This window comes from Uloborus diversus, chromosome 4 (genome assembly GCF_026930045.1).
Source record: "Uloborus diversus isolate 005 chromosome 4, Udiv.v.3.1, whole genome shotgun sequence".
Classification (NCBI taxonomy): Eukaryota; Metazoa; Arthropoda; class Arachnida; order Araneae; family Uloboridae; genus Uloborus; species Uloborus diversus.
Genome location: NC_072734.1, coordinates 81227853 through 81244278, shown reverse-complemented (window position 1 = coordinate 81244278; position 16426 = coordinate 81227853). Strand labels below are relative to the sequence as shown.

The following is a 16426-nucleotide window of genomic DNA, read 5'->3' as shown; positions in this document are numbered from 1 at the left end:
CAATAATTGGTTATCTTTTCATTTTATTAGTGTTGCAAGTCGAAATGAAATGTTGTAATAACTTTCTGAGCAGGTCCGTGAAATTTTTATTGGTCTGCGGGACCTAAAGGTTGAGAAACGCCGCGTCAGAGCTAGTGATGTGCCGGATCGTTAAAACAGTAGATCCACGGATACGGATCATTTTTGTCAAGATCCGCAGATACGGATACGGATCTCAAAAATTTTTTTACACAATTCAACTATCCTAGTGTAAAATTTGTTACGGAAGGTATTCCCGTCAGAATAATAACACTGTTTCTTCGAAAAATGTCATCTACGACGAAAATATAACCAAGTCAATAATTTAGTCTTTACAGAAATCTCCGTTAAAATTGAGGGAGATTTGGAAGGAACGGGTCAGCGCTGCTTTAATGCTTGGATAGAATGTCAAAAATTATTTCTAGCTTGGGCAGGAGCAAGAGTGTAAAGCTGCTGCTGAACTGGCTAGAAATAATTTTTAGCATTTTATTTCGGCATAAATGCAGCGCTGACCCATTCCACCGAACTTTTTCCTCTCGACGGAATAACAGAGCCGGGAACACCTTTACAGACAGTAAATAGAGAATTTAGTCGCACTTTTTTTGAAGGGTGCGTAGAAACAGGGCTCATAGTGGGTGGAAAAAAATATATAGGAGTTTAAAAGGAAAAATATAGGAGGTTGATAGCAAAATAATATAGGGGTTTGATAATAAAAGATATAGGAATTTTAAAGGGAAAATAAAGGAGTTTGGTATAAAAACATATAGGAATTTCAAAAAGTATAACATCTAATATGTGTGGAGCACCGTGCAAAAAAAAAAAAAAAAAAAAAAAAAAAAAAAAAAAACGCCTGTATCAGTAAAATTCTATAGTGCATGAAGTCATAGCAATTTGAAGAGTCACAGATGTGAGAGCAAATGAATTTTTGTACTCGCAGTTGCTTATATGAATCATGTTTGTTAAAGACAATTTGGATTCAATTAAGCAAAATTATGTGTGCGTGTTTTTCTTTTTTTTTTTAACGAGGAATCCACATACAATTTCAGAGAATTTTATTATATTCTGGTCAAACGATATATTATTAGAAGTATACCGCACACTCAAAATATTCATTCTTTGGTTATTTAAAAAAACATTATCACAAAACAGTATGAAAAAGCAATTACAAAATTCAGATTTTAACTTAAGTGCTTCGAAAAATGAATCTCTCATTGATTGCTGAAACTAGATAATAATTAATTTGGACATTCTTTTTTCAATGTCATAAAACTACCCATAGTCCTCGGTATTGGTACCTCATTGCTTCAATGCTAACATTACCAATGAAAAGTCAACTCCAAGTCTCTCTCGTCTCACTGGTTCTGTTAGACATACATATAAGAAAATTGTTACAAAAAGTGTGCAACACTTTGCCTCCCCTTCGTTTCACTATTTACAGGAGGAAAAAAACATAATTAAGAGACATGTTTGATTCAAATATTCTGCAATTTTTTAATGTTAAAACTGGATTTTGTTTCATTTTTGAGAAATTAATTCATAAATGGCTGATTCAATTACCAAGTGCTCACCCCAAAACTTACAGTTAATGTGTGTATATATACATATGTACACATATTGTATAAAGGGTGAATTCGACTTAATCTGTCAAACAAAAGGGGTTGTTAGCAGGAGCGTAGCTAAGGGGGGGGTTTTGGGGACAAACCCCCCCCCCGAAAAGTTAGTCTCAAAAAAAAAAAAAAAGAAAAAGAAGAGAGAAGAGAAAGAAAAAAAAAGAAAAGGAAAAAATTCCAAGCGATTATATATATATATATATATATGTGTAATATATATATATATATATAAGAAGTAACCCCCCCCCCCCCCGAAAGTTGGGTCTAGCTACGCCACTGGTTGTTAGAAGAGCCCAAGTGGAGCCAAGAACCATCCATTATCCTCTCCAATTTATACCTGTAACCGAGTAGATAAAAAAAATGAGCCAAAAAAAAAAAAAAAAATCTGAGATGAAGACCGATTTTTGAAACATTTGAAGTACTCAAAGTTAAATTGTTGCCAAAATTTGAAAATTCATTTTCAAAAACAATCCTTTAAGCTACAACCGGTCATTTATACTACATGTAAGATTATATGTGACAAAATTAAAAGCTTTCAAAATCTTTACATCAGTGCACTTAGTTAACATGTTATACTATTAAAATTACAAAGTAAACTCATTAATTGAAAACAAATTAAAATTGGCAAGTAAAACCATCTATATTTTGTACATTTCATAAAAATAATTAAATAGAAGTTTAGTACATGTGCCAAAATTAAAGATTTAAGAGTGCACAGTGCAAGGGAGAAAGAAGAAAAAAATGGATCAAACGTTTTTGGATTTTTGGGTAGCATTTAACATTCAATGAAAACTATACAGGAGTTAGTGAGAAAATATAGGAAATATAGGAGAATATCTGACAAATTATGAAAATATAGGAAATATAGGAGATATAGGAGGACTATGAGCCCTGAAAGAATAACAGAAACCCCAAATCAATAACAAAACTAATATTAGACTAAAAAAAAAACATGTCCCAGAGGGCCGACCTCATATTAAGATGGATTTCACGGGTCAGAAAACACTAACAAATATGAACTGACAGCAGGTAAAGATTTTAAATCATTGAGCTTTTTCTCCTTATGTTCCGACTATGAAATCGCTACCAATCACGCATATAAAGTCTTTGAATTGTATTTAAAATTTACTGAACAAGATTATAGCTCTAACTGTATACAACTACTAGCTTTTACTGAATTTAACTTGGAAGTTCCAAATAAATATCAAACGCAGAAAACTTCGTTCTTTCAATTTTTTAAGTTTTTACTGCCATAATTCTGAAAAACGCTAAGTCCGTTTTTATTAATATCTCCGGTAATTAAAGTTAACGAGGCCAAGCTAAGAACACTTTCGGTCAAGTCACCTTTTGAACGAAAAAAGAACTATCAAAAACAGTTCATCTGTTTAGGAACTACGATGCCACAAATAGACACACAGATACACTTTAAAAATTTATTACCCGTTCCTCTTTGTGACGGCGGGTACAAAAATAGCTTCTGAAATGATACCTTACAATTTAAATAGAGAATAAAACCTAATTTTTACGGAATTTTAGTCTTTTATCCAAATATTTGAGAATTTTTAGAATAGAAAAGATCCGTTTAAGATCCGTCAGAAAAGTAACGGATACGGATACAGATCTTTATTTTCCCTCGGATATCCGACCCGTAGCCTACGAGGATTTCAATCCAATGTTTTCATAGGTTTTCTCTTCGCTGCTTCTGCCATCTATTGGTTACTTCAAGAACAAATTTTTATTTTGTTTTCTTAGTAAATATTTCGTTTTTCTAAAAAGAATATTATGTTCTGTTATGTTTTTATTTAATATTTATTTCTTATTTTTTATGTTTTAATGTAGGGGAATGTGCGGAAGAGTGAAATAGATTACTTCATTTTTTTTAAATGAACTAATTGAAAATTTGTTTTTAAAATTACAGTACATAAAGAAGGACAATATATTTTATTATAAAACTTGCATTGAAGCATTAATTTATAATTTTGGAAGTAAATTTATACCTTCAAAAAAAAAAAAAAAGTGGAAATTTTCCCCTTTTTTTTTCATGGGGTAAAGTGGAAAATAAAATATTTTTCTGATGAAATATTTTCTATTCGATTGTTAAAGACGTTTTTGATCAAATGAATGAGTAAATAAAAGAATAAATGAAAATAAAATGAAACAATAATCGAATAAATAGATAAATAAGTTAATACTTGAGAAGAATAAAATGAATGAATAAGAAAATACGTGAATGAATGAATAATTAAGAGAATTTTTAAATAAAAGTATGTAAATGAAACAATTAATGCATAATGTATGTAAATGAATACGTAAGTAATTTTATAAAAGATTGAATAAGTAAATGAAATGGACTATTTCACTTTGCCCCATCCACTTTACCCCACATGTACTTGACCAGTGTTGGGCATTAATCAATTATTTTTTCAATTGCCTTGTTAATTGATTGAAAAAGTAATTGCAATTAAATTAATCGCAATTAAAGTATTAATTGTATTTTGCAATTATTTTATTGGATTGTTAATCGTTCGTTAATCGCTTTTCACGATTAAAATAATTGCAATTAATTTTTTAATCGTTTTATGAAACAGTTAAAATTAATAATTATCTTAATGTATCAATAGGCACAGCGCAGGGTACAGAGTTCAAAGTATTATTCGATTTCGTATTTTCGTTCAGTGTGATTGCTCGCTCGTCGCGTGAAATATTCTCGTCTTGGCAAGTTGTTTCCACACGTAAATGTTTGTGTTTTAATTAAGTGTTTTAAAATTGTGCAAATCATTGTTTTATAGTTTAACCTGCAACAGGGGAAATCAGAAAGAAGGACATAACAGGGGACGTAAGATCTCAGAGATCGCTCTGTTTATTATTATTTTTTTAAATCGTGTAATTAAGATGCATTTCTGTAATTTTCCTCAGATGTTCTTTGGACCTTTGCTAGCGCGGGAAAAAATATATTAATTGAAATATACCTTTTTTTGAGAAAAGTCATATTAGTAATCTGGAAATTTTATATTTGGTTGAAATTTTACTGTTTAAGCTCTTCTATTATATGGATGTATTTCCTGAAGAAACGACATTTTACCCCCCCCCCCCCCCTTTTTTTTTAAATGTAAAGTCTGTTTGAGTTAAGCCCTGAAAAAAAGATGATTAAACCGCTCACGATTTGCAAATATGACGACAAAAATTTCGCTCTCTAAATAAATATTAATAACAACCTTCGTCATGGTAACCAAAAAATTAGAGCAACATAAACTATGGTCAAGTGAGGACAATAAGCAACCCGTGATTTCTTAGTAAGATTTCCTTGCAATACTATTTGAATGTTACTTTGACATTATGTTATTGGCGTTGCTCGAATTTACATTCTGGGGAGGGTGGGTGTCATAACATTTCTTACACGTATCTAACAGATTACTAGAATTGGCACTGTGACTGAAAACCAAGGGATGGGGGGAAGGTGCTAACTTCCTCTCATTTGCCCTTGATATGTACAAATCGGACTCAAACAGTTAGCAAAGCTTAGTGCACGGGAAAAACTGGACAGTCAAGGGCTCCCATATGTAAAGTTTTAAGGGGGGAGGGGGCTAAGACATTTTCTCCATGGTTTAGCAGGATATTTTCCCCATGAAAACCGATTTCAGTATACAGATTAGAGTTATTAAAGTTCGACATTTTTAATAACTTATTCATGAATGGCTGGAGAAGAAATATTTTTATTTTTGCAAAGAAAAAAGTACTAAAAGCAAGGAACTTCAAATTTCTAAAGGGGGGACTTGAGCCCCACTTTCCCCCTATATGGACGCCCATGATGACAGTGGACCCTAGTAATAGACGAGGGAACTACGGTATGGAACTGGTTTGTTTTTTCTTATTTTTGAGTCAAGGGGCAATTCATTAATTACGTAAGGATGATTTTGGCAATTTTTGACCCCCCCTCTCCCCATGTAAGGGTAAGCAAGATTTTCACCCCCCGCCCCTCCCATCTTACGTAAGATTCCATTTCGTTTTTCGAAATAATAAAGTTACGAGTCTTACATCACTGGAATTGTTCTTAAGTTCACTATTATTGAAGTTTCTTTAAAAACCTTTTTGTGTAAAGAAATATTTGCTAAAAGGAATCCCGACTATGTTTTTCGACAAAATTTTTTGTATATAATGCGATACTAATTAAAAACAAGACATACCTTGCAAATACACAGTGTGATTCTTTCATTATAATTTTACACTATTCATTCTTGAAAAACAGGTAAAAAACAGCCATCCTAATGCGTTTTTTACCTTTCAGAAGCAAATACAATGCGATCTCTGCCAAGCCATTTGACCGCGCGATTTCTAATTTAAAACATCGACTTTCAAAATATTACGTAAGAATGGGTTTGAACGCCCCCCCCCCCTCCCAAGTAAGGGCATGTAGAGGTTTTTCCAACCCCCCCCCCTCCCTCTCGGAATCCTTATGTAATTAATGAATGGCCCCTAATATACTACTTTAAGGGTGTGAAACATTACTTTAATGAAGTCTGAAAAGTAAATAAAAGAAAATAATAAAAGAATAAGATGTTTTAATATCATGGACTCAAATGGAAGAAAATTATAACAGCAAAATTCACATTTCTAAGATCAGAATGCGTTCACAATCGATGCGTCATACCTCAAAAGAATTACAGTGTCGGGAAAAAAAATTATACATTGTAATATTGAATATTATACGTTTCTAACACATCATGCCATAAAAAAGGGCCATTGCAGCCGCAAATGATGCAAGATATGTAATCTAATTCGTCTTTTCCCCTTCTACAAGTTATGCTTGAATAATTTTTCTTTTCGAACCTTCAGCCCAACGCTGTTTTTGTAGATAATTTTTCTCTTGTCGATTGAAAAAGTGTACGAAATTCATAATTTGGTACGTTATATTGTGTCACATGTTATGAAAAACTTTTTTTTTATCATGTTTGTAAGATGTTTTTAGCCGTAAATGAAGCAAGTCTTGACCACTTCATTTGCGATGTCAGATTGTTAAAAAATAATAGTAGGTTGTGACAACTTCTGTTTCATAATTTTTTGTTACTTGTATCTTTTTAACTTTAGCCTACTTTCTATGAAAAAAATATTTAGAAACTGTATCTGTTTTGATATATAAAACCCTTTTAACATGAAACTATACCTCAAACCTCTGAATTTTTCTTACAAGATCATTAATAGACCAAACTACTTTAAAAGAATTGAAAAAGTTCCTACAATAGATCAATAGTAAAATTTTCTTTCTTTTTGTTTTGGATTCGTTGCCATGCAAGCTAAATTAAATTGGTTCTTCTGCACTAACATGAGAACAGGCCCGCGCCAAGACTGATCGGCGCCGTCATGAAAATGTTTTTGAGCATCTTTATGCAGTAGCGTTCAGCAAAAATATTGTTAACACTGGAATGAGGTTTTGTAGACAAATATGAAGTCAAAAATAATGCGTTTGGCATTTTATTTAATAAAAACCAATGTGTAAAAATGTGTATTTAATTGTGGATTACAGTGTAAGTTTTTACTTCATAGCTCGAAGTTATTTCGATTTCAGTAGCTTCTCTGATATGCTAAAGCGTTTTGGAAAAAGAAAATATTTTAATTATCAAAGTTAAAGCCTCTCTAAATATCTCTCTAATCACTTACTTATGAATAATTAATCAAACTTTCAGTCCTGTTAAAACATGACAACGGGTTACTCATTATGTTTCGAAATTGAAGTATGGGGGACATCCCACCTTAAAATCTGAAAACTGAAACCCCTACCACCAACAATTCTAAATAATGGAAGGCATTGAATACGATATCTACAACAAATACATTGCCCGAAGCTCTTTTTTGCCACACAAATAGTTAAAGAAATAGGAGGAGGCTCGAGTAATTACGGCCAAGTCGTTTGGAACAAAAAGTTAACCAAAACTGCTGTCTATAATATACAAACATTACGCACAAGTAAAATATATGCAAATGGGCTTTCAGTATTTTTTAAGCATGATAACATGAACTAGTCGAAACACCACGAACAATAATTAACAATTCCAAAAAGACATATATTACACTAATTACAATACAAAATATTCACCTCAAGATCCAAAATGGGGAATAGAAAATTTCTTGCGCCTTATATGTTCAGGGACACAAAAAGGCAATAACTTTTCCTTCAAATAGGCAACGAGAAGATGGCTCTTTCAATGAGCATTGTAATTTTACAGCCACCATTGGATATAATCAGGGCCTGATAAACGCACGGTCCGACAGGTCCATGGACATGGGTACCATAATTTTAGGGGCACCAAAATTGTGTAAATATCTCTATTTCTTGTCTTTTTTTTTTTTTTTTTCAAAACTCCCACATGAAAAATGTGCAGAATTTCTTGTGAGAGGGTCACCAAATTTTGCCAGGGCCGAGTCATTACTTTGGCTTGACCGGACCCTGGATATGTTGAAAAGTTCAATTTTATTTTTTTGGTTGCAGAGATTCCACCCACTTGGAACATTTTTGATTGGCAGCGCTCGGCGCGCCTTTTTGACTCTGGCGCCGTCGTGCGTCGCACGACTTCGCAGATAGGGACGGCGCGGCCCTGCATGAGAATTTATAATGGACGAACTGTATGAATAACTTACTTCATCATTTTTATTATTATTTCGTACATATGAAAGATGTTAACAATTATGCGTAGAAATTTAAAAAATATGCAAGAAATGTTTAAAAAAAAAAAACGAAGAAGAAAAGAGGTAGAAGAAAGGAAACTTGGAATTGAAGTGTAAAATTCCAGATGCAAGCACTGAAATTTAGATTTTTAACGCCTAATGAGAAAAAGCACGGACCATTTAATTTTAGACACAAAACCTCTTTTTGATATATTGTTTTTCATTTTTAATTTTGGTATGTTTTTAATAAAAAAATATTTCTGAATAAAAAATTTTAAATCCATGGTTTCATTTTGATATCATTCTATTCTGGAATTAAATATGTTACATTATCAATTTAATTTAAGTTGTGGAGGCAGCTTTTTAGTTATAGCTGCTGGAGTACAAAGTTTTCTGCTATTTTTCATGAAGTTTCCAAAACCTGAAGCCTTTTCCTTCTTGTTCCGAGATCATCAATATCTCCCCCCCCCCCCCAAAAAAAAAAAAGTTTGACGTGCATGTATTTAAACTTTTTTTAGTTTAAAGTTTTAAAAATTTTACTACAAAATGCTATTATTTTATTTCATTTCAATCCTTTTGTTTTTGAATCTTAAGTTTGTTTTAAATTTATCTTAGGGATTGAATTTTAAAAATTTCGTGTTCTTATAGTAATTTATATTCCTGCTTTAAAGTTTGAGAAAATACGAAAGCGTTAATTTTTTCACTACACAACATTATTCTTCACATAACATCCATGTTGATAAATATTCATACAACACGGAAAAAGTCGAAGTTCGTTAGCGAAACTTTCCTGCCGAACTTTTTAAATGTAACATCTGTTTCTCTGAACCAGCTGGTTCTCCGCAACCTTTACCCCCTTTCTCTGAAATGAAAGCGACCATCCAAGATGGCCGCGCCAACCTCGTAGAGTAGTAAACGTGACATTTTGTTTTTTCCGTTGCAGACCAAGTGCGACCTCCTCACGCATGGTTCTCTCGATCAGCAGAAAAAGAAAGGGGCCAAAAAAACGGGTAAGTTGTTAATTCATTCCTTTTCGGTTGTTTTCCAACTGGATATGTATTAGTTCTTTTTTGTTCCGCCGGGAACTGCAGAGTTTTTTTCTCCTCTTTGTTTTCCTTTCGGTTTGCAAATTGTGTTTTTTTTTTTTTTTCAAATAAATATGTCATTCGTAAAGAATTGAGAAATGTAATGACGACGGTAAATGTAATACTTTTGAAAATAAAGGAAGAAATTTCAAGTTTCAGTTGAAAATATTTGGAACTTTAATACCGAAAAAAAAAAAATTGAAGAAATGTTTTGAAATATTAAATATAAATAAAATTACTGACTGTCTGTGATGCAATGCATATTATTTTGTTTCACTTGCAAATGTATGGCTTTTTTCGGCACCTGCGAAGTTCGAGCTATGTTAAATTGAAAATGAATAAAATCTAGAATAAAAACAATGAAGTGAACGCAAAATTCCTGTTGGTTTAATTTTTAAGTGCTGGTTATTTTTATAGCAAAGTTGTAATTAAATAAAACTGTTGTCTCTGAAAAGGGGTATATATTTTTATTTATTATTTATTTATTTATTTTAACTGCAAACAGTTGAAAAATTAACTTTGATGTATTATGCAACTGCTGATCACCTAAGTTGTTCCTTAACAACAAAAATTCCTTTTGCTGAACTTGGAGCTTACCTTTAATTGCATATCAGTAAAATAAACGATAAACATGATGGAAATGCCAGTTTGTTAATTTCAAAGTTTTAATTAATTTTGTGGTATAAGTTATTTTCTTAAATTTTTTTATCAAAACTATGTTTGCACCATTGAAGTGGGACATACTTTTTTCAAAAAAATTCTTTTGGTTTTGGAAGAAAAAAAAAATTAAGAGAAAACACTGCCACAATCTGCAGCATGAATGTGAGGTTAAAAAATAAATATATAATTTTTAATTTACCCTGAAAATCCATCTAAAGATTTTAACTATTTTTGCTTGAACCAGCAAATATTGCCATTAAACAAATTTTTCTGCTTCTACTATATTCTTTGTTTAAGTAACTTTGTTCATGGATTGCTTTTAAGTAGATTTGAACCTCTTCACTTACTTAGCAGAGATGTAGCTAGATTTTTTTTTCCCTTCAAGGCGTGAAAATACTCCTTGACATTTTAGAGACGTGAAATTTATTGTGCAGGAGTAAAATATACGAAAGCAGCAAATACCATAACAGCGATCAATTCCATAAAATAAAGATGTAAATAAATTAATTAAATATGAAATAAAATTTTTAAGCCTGAAATGGAAGGTATCAGGGAAAGGAGCGATGCGTCCGATTTTGATTTTTAACTTTTAGAATGTTTGACATTTTGTATTGAGAAATAACAAAGCGTTTCTGCGAAATATTTTTTTAAATCATATTAACTCCTAGTTTCCATGATGCTGAATTTTCATTTAAAGCGTGAGAATACGTTTCACTCTTTATTTTTTGAGACTTATTTCCGATATTCAATGAGTGAAATACGCTGAAGGGGCGTTTAAAATATTTAACTGGTACTTTTAATTCAACGATTTTCGAACAGCATTTTAAAGCCACATGTTTGAATACAAAATTTAATGCTCGAAATTAAAAATTTAAAATAAAGTAAGTTATGAAATAAAAATGGAACGTGAATTGTTGATTTATCGTAACCAAATGTAAAACGCTTTACATTTGGTTACGTACATACAGCTTTGCATTGCACTTTTATTTTTAAGAGTTAAGTAGTTCTGTTTTTTAGAACATCGATAGTTTTAGCATTTTTGTAAATTGTAGATTAATATAATTATATTTTATTGTGTCATCCTTTTAACAAATTTATTTACCCGGAGCTCGGATATAATATTGTGTCAAGTATTCCATTCAATGTTTCTTCTAATCATATAAAAAAATAGCTTGTATTATTTTGATCTTCAGATAAAACTTTTTCCTGACTGGAATAGTTTACATGTCTTACTACATAGTTAAAATGTAATCAACCAGGTTGGTGGTGCTAAAAATAAGTATTTCACCATTTAACTTTTCCCCGCTATTTCATTTTGCCCCTCATTTCCTCAGTAGCGCAGCGAAGGGGGGGGGGTCTCCCCCCCCAAGAGACATTGGTTTTGACATAAAAGCCTATTCTAATACAGTAGGCATAAACATGTGAAAGAACTCATGTTGATCAAGAAACTCCCTCCAGAAGGTGTTTTTGATCGAAAAACCAACCATAATACTGATTTTGATTTTTGTGGCGGCCGATAGGAGGTCACTGTGACCTCCTGAAAACTTTCTTTTTTCTACTAATTTTCCTGGCGATTCGACAAATGTGGAGACAGCATTGCAATATTGCACTTTTCTTTTTTAACTATGCTCAATTTATCTTCTCATGAGAAAGATGCATATGCGCATGCTCGTATTTTATCATTCCATAAAATTCAGTCTCATCGGTGCATTCGGAATTCTCATCCTCCTACAAATTTTAAGTTCGGTTCTCCCCTGATGGCAACATTATTTTATAGATACGCCCTCTCCACTTTTTCTACGGCAGATCTTCTTAATCTGGCTCAGAAACCACTTTCAATTAAAAGCAGGATATGTCAATTATTATTCTTGAGAGTTCAGAAGTCAATGGAAGCACTCAGCCTCTCTACGTCCTAGTCGCCCGAGGTCGCTTTCTATTTTTCAAACGCTCCTCAAATGTTTAAACTAATTAACAATTGTTTAAACTAATTAACAATTAAATCAGCACCATTTCTAAATGGCATTCAAAGAGTGAAATTCCACCTTGCGTGTCACTGGATCGATGCATCCACCTAATAATAATGTTAAACGGCGTCGTTTAATCTAATTTGGATTTTCTCTTCGACTCCGGAACTTTTAATATTTGGCTGGAGTTAAAGAACGGAAACGGCCAGAGTACGGAAGAGAGGAAATGGAATTCTTCCTCTCCCTCTGCTGCTGGAATGTAATGCGAAAAAACTCGTTTGACTTCCAAGTGTGAGCATCAGCATATTTTTAATAAGTTTTGTTTTGATGCGGAAGTATTCTGAGCAATTCTGTTGCGACTTTATTATTGAAACTTCTTCAGAGAATTAATTTTGTATTCATAAATTTTTCTCTTGGTACTTGTAAAACACTTTTTTTCTTCGCTTTTAAGCATAATATATCATTGGTTGTGTTTGAGTTAGCTTTGCTGCTAAATGTAAATATGAACGGAAAACTTAGTGATAAACTTTAATGTACATTTGAAAAAATCTTATACGGGATCAAGTTTTTATTTTTATCAAAAAGCTCGTAAAGAACTGAAGTGAATGTTTAAAAAATATTTATACAAAAAAAAATATGTTTTTATTCTTTGAGTTGAAAATTAAAAAGTTTTTTGAATGCTTGGAAACGAGTAAGTTCAGTCAGCATTTGACGCTAGACGCTAAATCTTTAAAGCTGACCCAGAAGAAAAAAGTTCCAGGAAAAATTTATAATCCTTTTATGTGTCTATTCATACATGTGGGGATTGGAGAGTAAGTGCTCTGGGGGTTGACCCCTATCCTCTCTTGCGCTTCAATTTTACGCAAGCGCATGTTACAATAGAATTAAAAGTGAGAGATTGCCACATCTGTTCGAAGCTTGGATGATGGGTTATCCCGTTTGTAAAGCGAAACAACCACCTGAAGGATTCCGGTTTCAACCCAAGTTTCAATTTACTTTAAAAAATATTATATTGAAAGGCTGTGTTGAAAGCAAACAATTATGTAATTGATACAAGATTAAAAAGATGTAGGAGGGTAAAGAAGCTAAAATATAGTTAAATACATGAATCGCTGGAAGTTGATTCTTATACAAAAGAGATATTTAGACAGCTTGACTCAACATTTGCTACTAGTATTAATATTAAGGTTATTTGCTAGGTTGAAAAACACTTATACTGCAGAATTTTATAAGTCATGGACATGTTCCCTGTCTGCAGTAACCGTTGTTGCTTTGGTGCAGGAAACACGAGTAAAAACCAGAGAAAGTAGGGAGATACGAATCGTGAAATAATTAAACTGACGACCAAACGGCACGACCTTGAGGGTCATGGATTGGGACAAAATTCTAGATATAGGTCCATTCCTAATAGATATGAGCCAAGGTAAAGCGGTTTGACTGCATAGGTCCTAGTTTGGCTGCAATGAGGGTCCAAAGTTGCTAGTTTGGCCATAAAAATACAGTGGTTTTTCCACTGGAATTTCACTTCGACGCTATGTTCGATCTTCTAACATGTTTGGCATCTTTTTTTAGTAAAATGAGTGGAGGGGAAAACACCTAGTTATTTATGTGCATTATTAAAGTTACTTGAAAAGTCGCAATGATCTTGTATTTTTGTTTTTTAATGTGTCATGTGCAATAAAATTAAGCTTTTCTCACTCTCCCATTTTTCGCTTATCGTTGTGGAACATGTATGATAACCGACGACAAATATCCAGTAAATGTTTCAATTAGCAAACGATAAATAATTTGTACTATGAGACGATTAATATAAAACGAAATAATTAGTTTTCTTTGCAAACGATAAATATCTTGTAACTACGTTATTTTGTTATTCAAAATATTGAAATTAAAAGTAGTATCCAATTTAAATTTGAGAAACACTTTTTAAAAACTAGTATTCAAAGTAATTAATTCAAAGGTAAGTGCATAAAAATGGCTCGTACTGCAGCACAATAGCGGGAAAAAATTGTAAAGATTGTAATTCTGAAGGAAACTCCATTGCATACTATCTTTGGACCCCCGTTGCAGCTAAACTAGGGCCTATGCAGTCAAACCGCGTTACCTGGGCTCATACCTAATGGGACTGGACATATATCTAGAATTTTGTCCGAATCCGTGACCCTCAAGTTCGTGCCGTTTGGTAGTGAGTTTCCAAGGATGGAGAACAGTGTCGCAAGATTATGACAGAGTGCTTTGTAGACTTTTAACTTTTGGTGATGTTTTTAAAAGTCATTGCTGTTGAGATAATTTTTACAACAACATTTGGGATTGGAATTTTGTGTGTTTTTTTTTTCTTTTTAGCTCTCTCGGACGTGTGCTCCCTTTGGGTATCAAGGTTGATACCGTCGTGGGGTACCCAGTCCGCCCCTGATGTAGTCTATGTTGAAATGCCTTTCTTTTGTTTTAAAATATATCTTCCAACTTTGATAGATGCCGTTCTTGAGATATTTATATATTTGCTTTTAAGGATTGCGTCGAAAATTGCCCTCTCAGTGTGGGCGTGCTTCAACAAATACTTTCCGCCATCATTTCCGAAGGCTTAATGGCTTGTGGAGCGAAGGGCCGCCGCCGCCTTCGAGTATCTCATGACTTCTAAGTGGGGAGGGCTGCTCTAGATCACATTAAGACAAGCCGGGTATTGTTTCTGGTGGAAGCGATTTGGGTATCCCGAAAATATCCGTGAAAGATGGACAATGCCGCCTCTAAGGACAGGCATTCCCGCCCGGTTTCTTCTTTTCTCTTCCACTTAATAGTGGAAAGTATTAGGGAAGGGGAAAAAAAAAAAACATTTTTGGCGTGGTCGAAAAGATGAGGTTTCATACAACACTGTATTCGTGCTGTGTTAGAAGCTTGATGTTATCCAGAATTGTAGAACCCGGTAATCTGGTTCCTTTTGGATGAATGAGGACTTTGTTTTCATGGCTTGAATGTGCGGAAAGTAGCTCAAAGTTGGTTGAGATGATTAAAAGGGTTTTGCTTTTATAACAGTTCTTAATTTTTGAAGAAGTTCCTTAAAATTATTGGAGCTTTGTCAAAATTAGGTAGAAAGAAGTCAATAGTTTTGCAGAGTCTTGAATGTATTTTAATTAACAAGAAGAAACAAATTGAAAAGGGCTAGAGTTCTTTTTTTTTTCGCAGTCAAACCAAATTTGAGTGCTATCTGATACAGTAAAGTCCCGTTACAACGAATACCAATACAACGAAATTTCCGTTTCAACGAAGTAAAATTTCAGTCCCGATTAAGTTTTTAGTTCATAGATTTAATTCCATTGTAACAAAATTCCCGATACAACGAAGAAAATCTGCGGTCCCTTGAAGTTCGTTGTAACGGGATTTCACTGTATGTATTCGTGCAATTCTTTCCATTTTTTTCGAAATTGTCTGATTAAAAAAAGCTAAGAAACTGGGGAAACCTTTTGGTTTATTTTTTAAATGATTAAAAAAGACATAAAACTTGATTTCTATCTGATATTTATGACTGTTTTTCTATCCAGTTTGCTAAATATTGTCTTGAAAAATAAAGCAAAGGGGGAGGGGGGGGGACCTTTTTTGGTTGTGAATAAAAATGACTCTCTTTTTAGCAAGATTCCGCACCGATTCAATTTTAAAATTTGTATTTCTCAGTTATCGGTCATGCGCTCTGATTGTATTGTGGAAAGATTAATATCTAGAGTTGGACATTTATGCCTGCAAAGGAGAACTTTAGCCTGCTAAGTAGATGAACTCTTAGAAACGGGGCTCGTATTAAATAAATGCTTTCCCGTCTGCCCCAGCTCACCGCTGCGCTGCCGCCACTTCGTCTGATGAAAGAACGGGCCTACGTCGAACAAAGCCGGCCGTCAAACAGGAGCGCCTTTCTTAGGCCTGATTATGCATTCGAAATCGATCTTATGTTGACTCATTGTTGCCGCTTTTTTTAATAACGCCTTTCCCCCGGTGTCTGTCATTATTTGGATATCTCGTTAACTCCGACGGGTTTATCCTGTTGACGCATCCTGCTCACCGCAAATCTTCAGGCATTTTGAAAATTCATAGACGTTCAAACATTATCATTCTGGGGGAAAATTTATTCCTGCGCCCATCAATCAGGGTTCGAACGAGTGCCATAACAAAGAGGGGAACGCTGAAACAACGAATGTAGCAATTGCTATGCTATTATGCTCAAACATACAAATTAAACTGAAAACACGTGTTTACTTTTTTCTTGGCAAATTTATGCCCCCCAAAAAAACGAGATAAATCCGATCAAAGATTTAACATCGTTTGAATGTTCATAAATTTTTCTTTGGTTCTTTAAGTATTGTTGTATTTGATATAGTAACCTCTCTGGATGAGTGTGAACATTTCAATAAACGAATGGAAAGCTATTAACTATTTAACGTGAATA

At 33.3% G+C, this 16426-nt stretch overlaps 1 protein-coding gene across 3 annotated transcripts in view; it reads left to right on the top strand.

The window, feature by feature from the left end:
• LOC129219650 (protein FAM107B-like) overlaps positions 1 to 16426 on the top strand; it is a 212030-nt gene that overhangs the window by 149739 nt on the left and 45865 nt on the right. For all 3 annotated transcript variants that reach the window (XM_054853922.1, XM_054853920.1, XM_054853921.1), the window contains one exon: positions 9232 to 9298. In XM_054853922.1, the coding sequence (XP_054709897.1) occupies positions 9232 to 9298 (67 nt within the window). The remainder of the gene's footprint in view (positions 1 to 9231; positions 9299 to 16426) is intronic.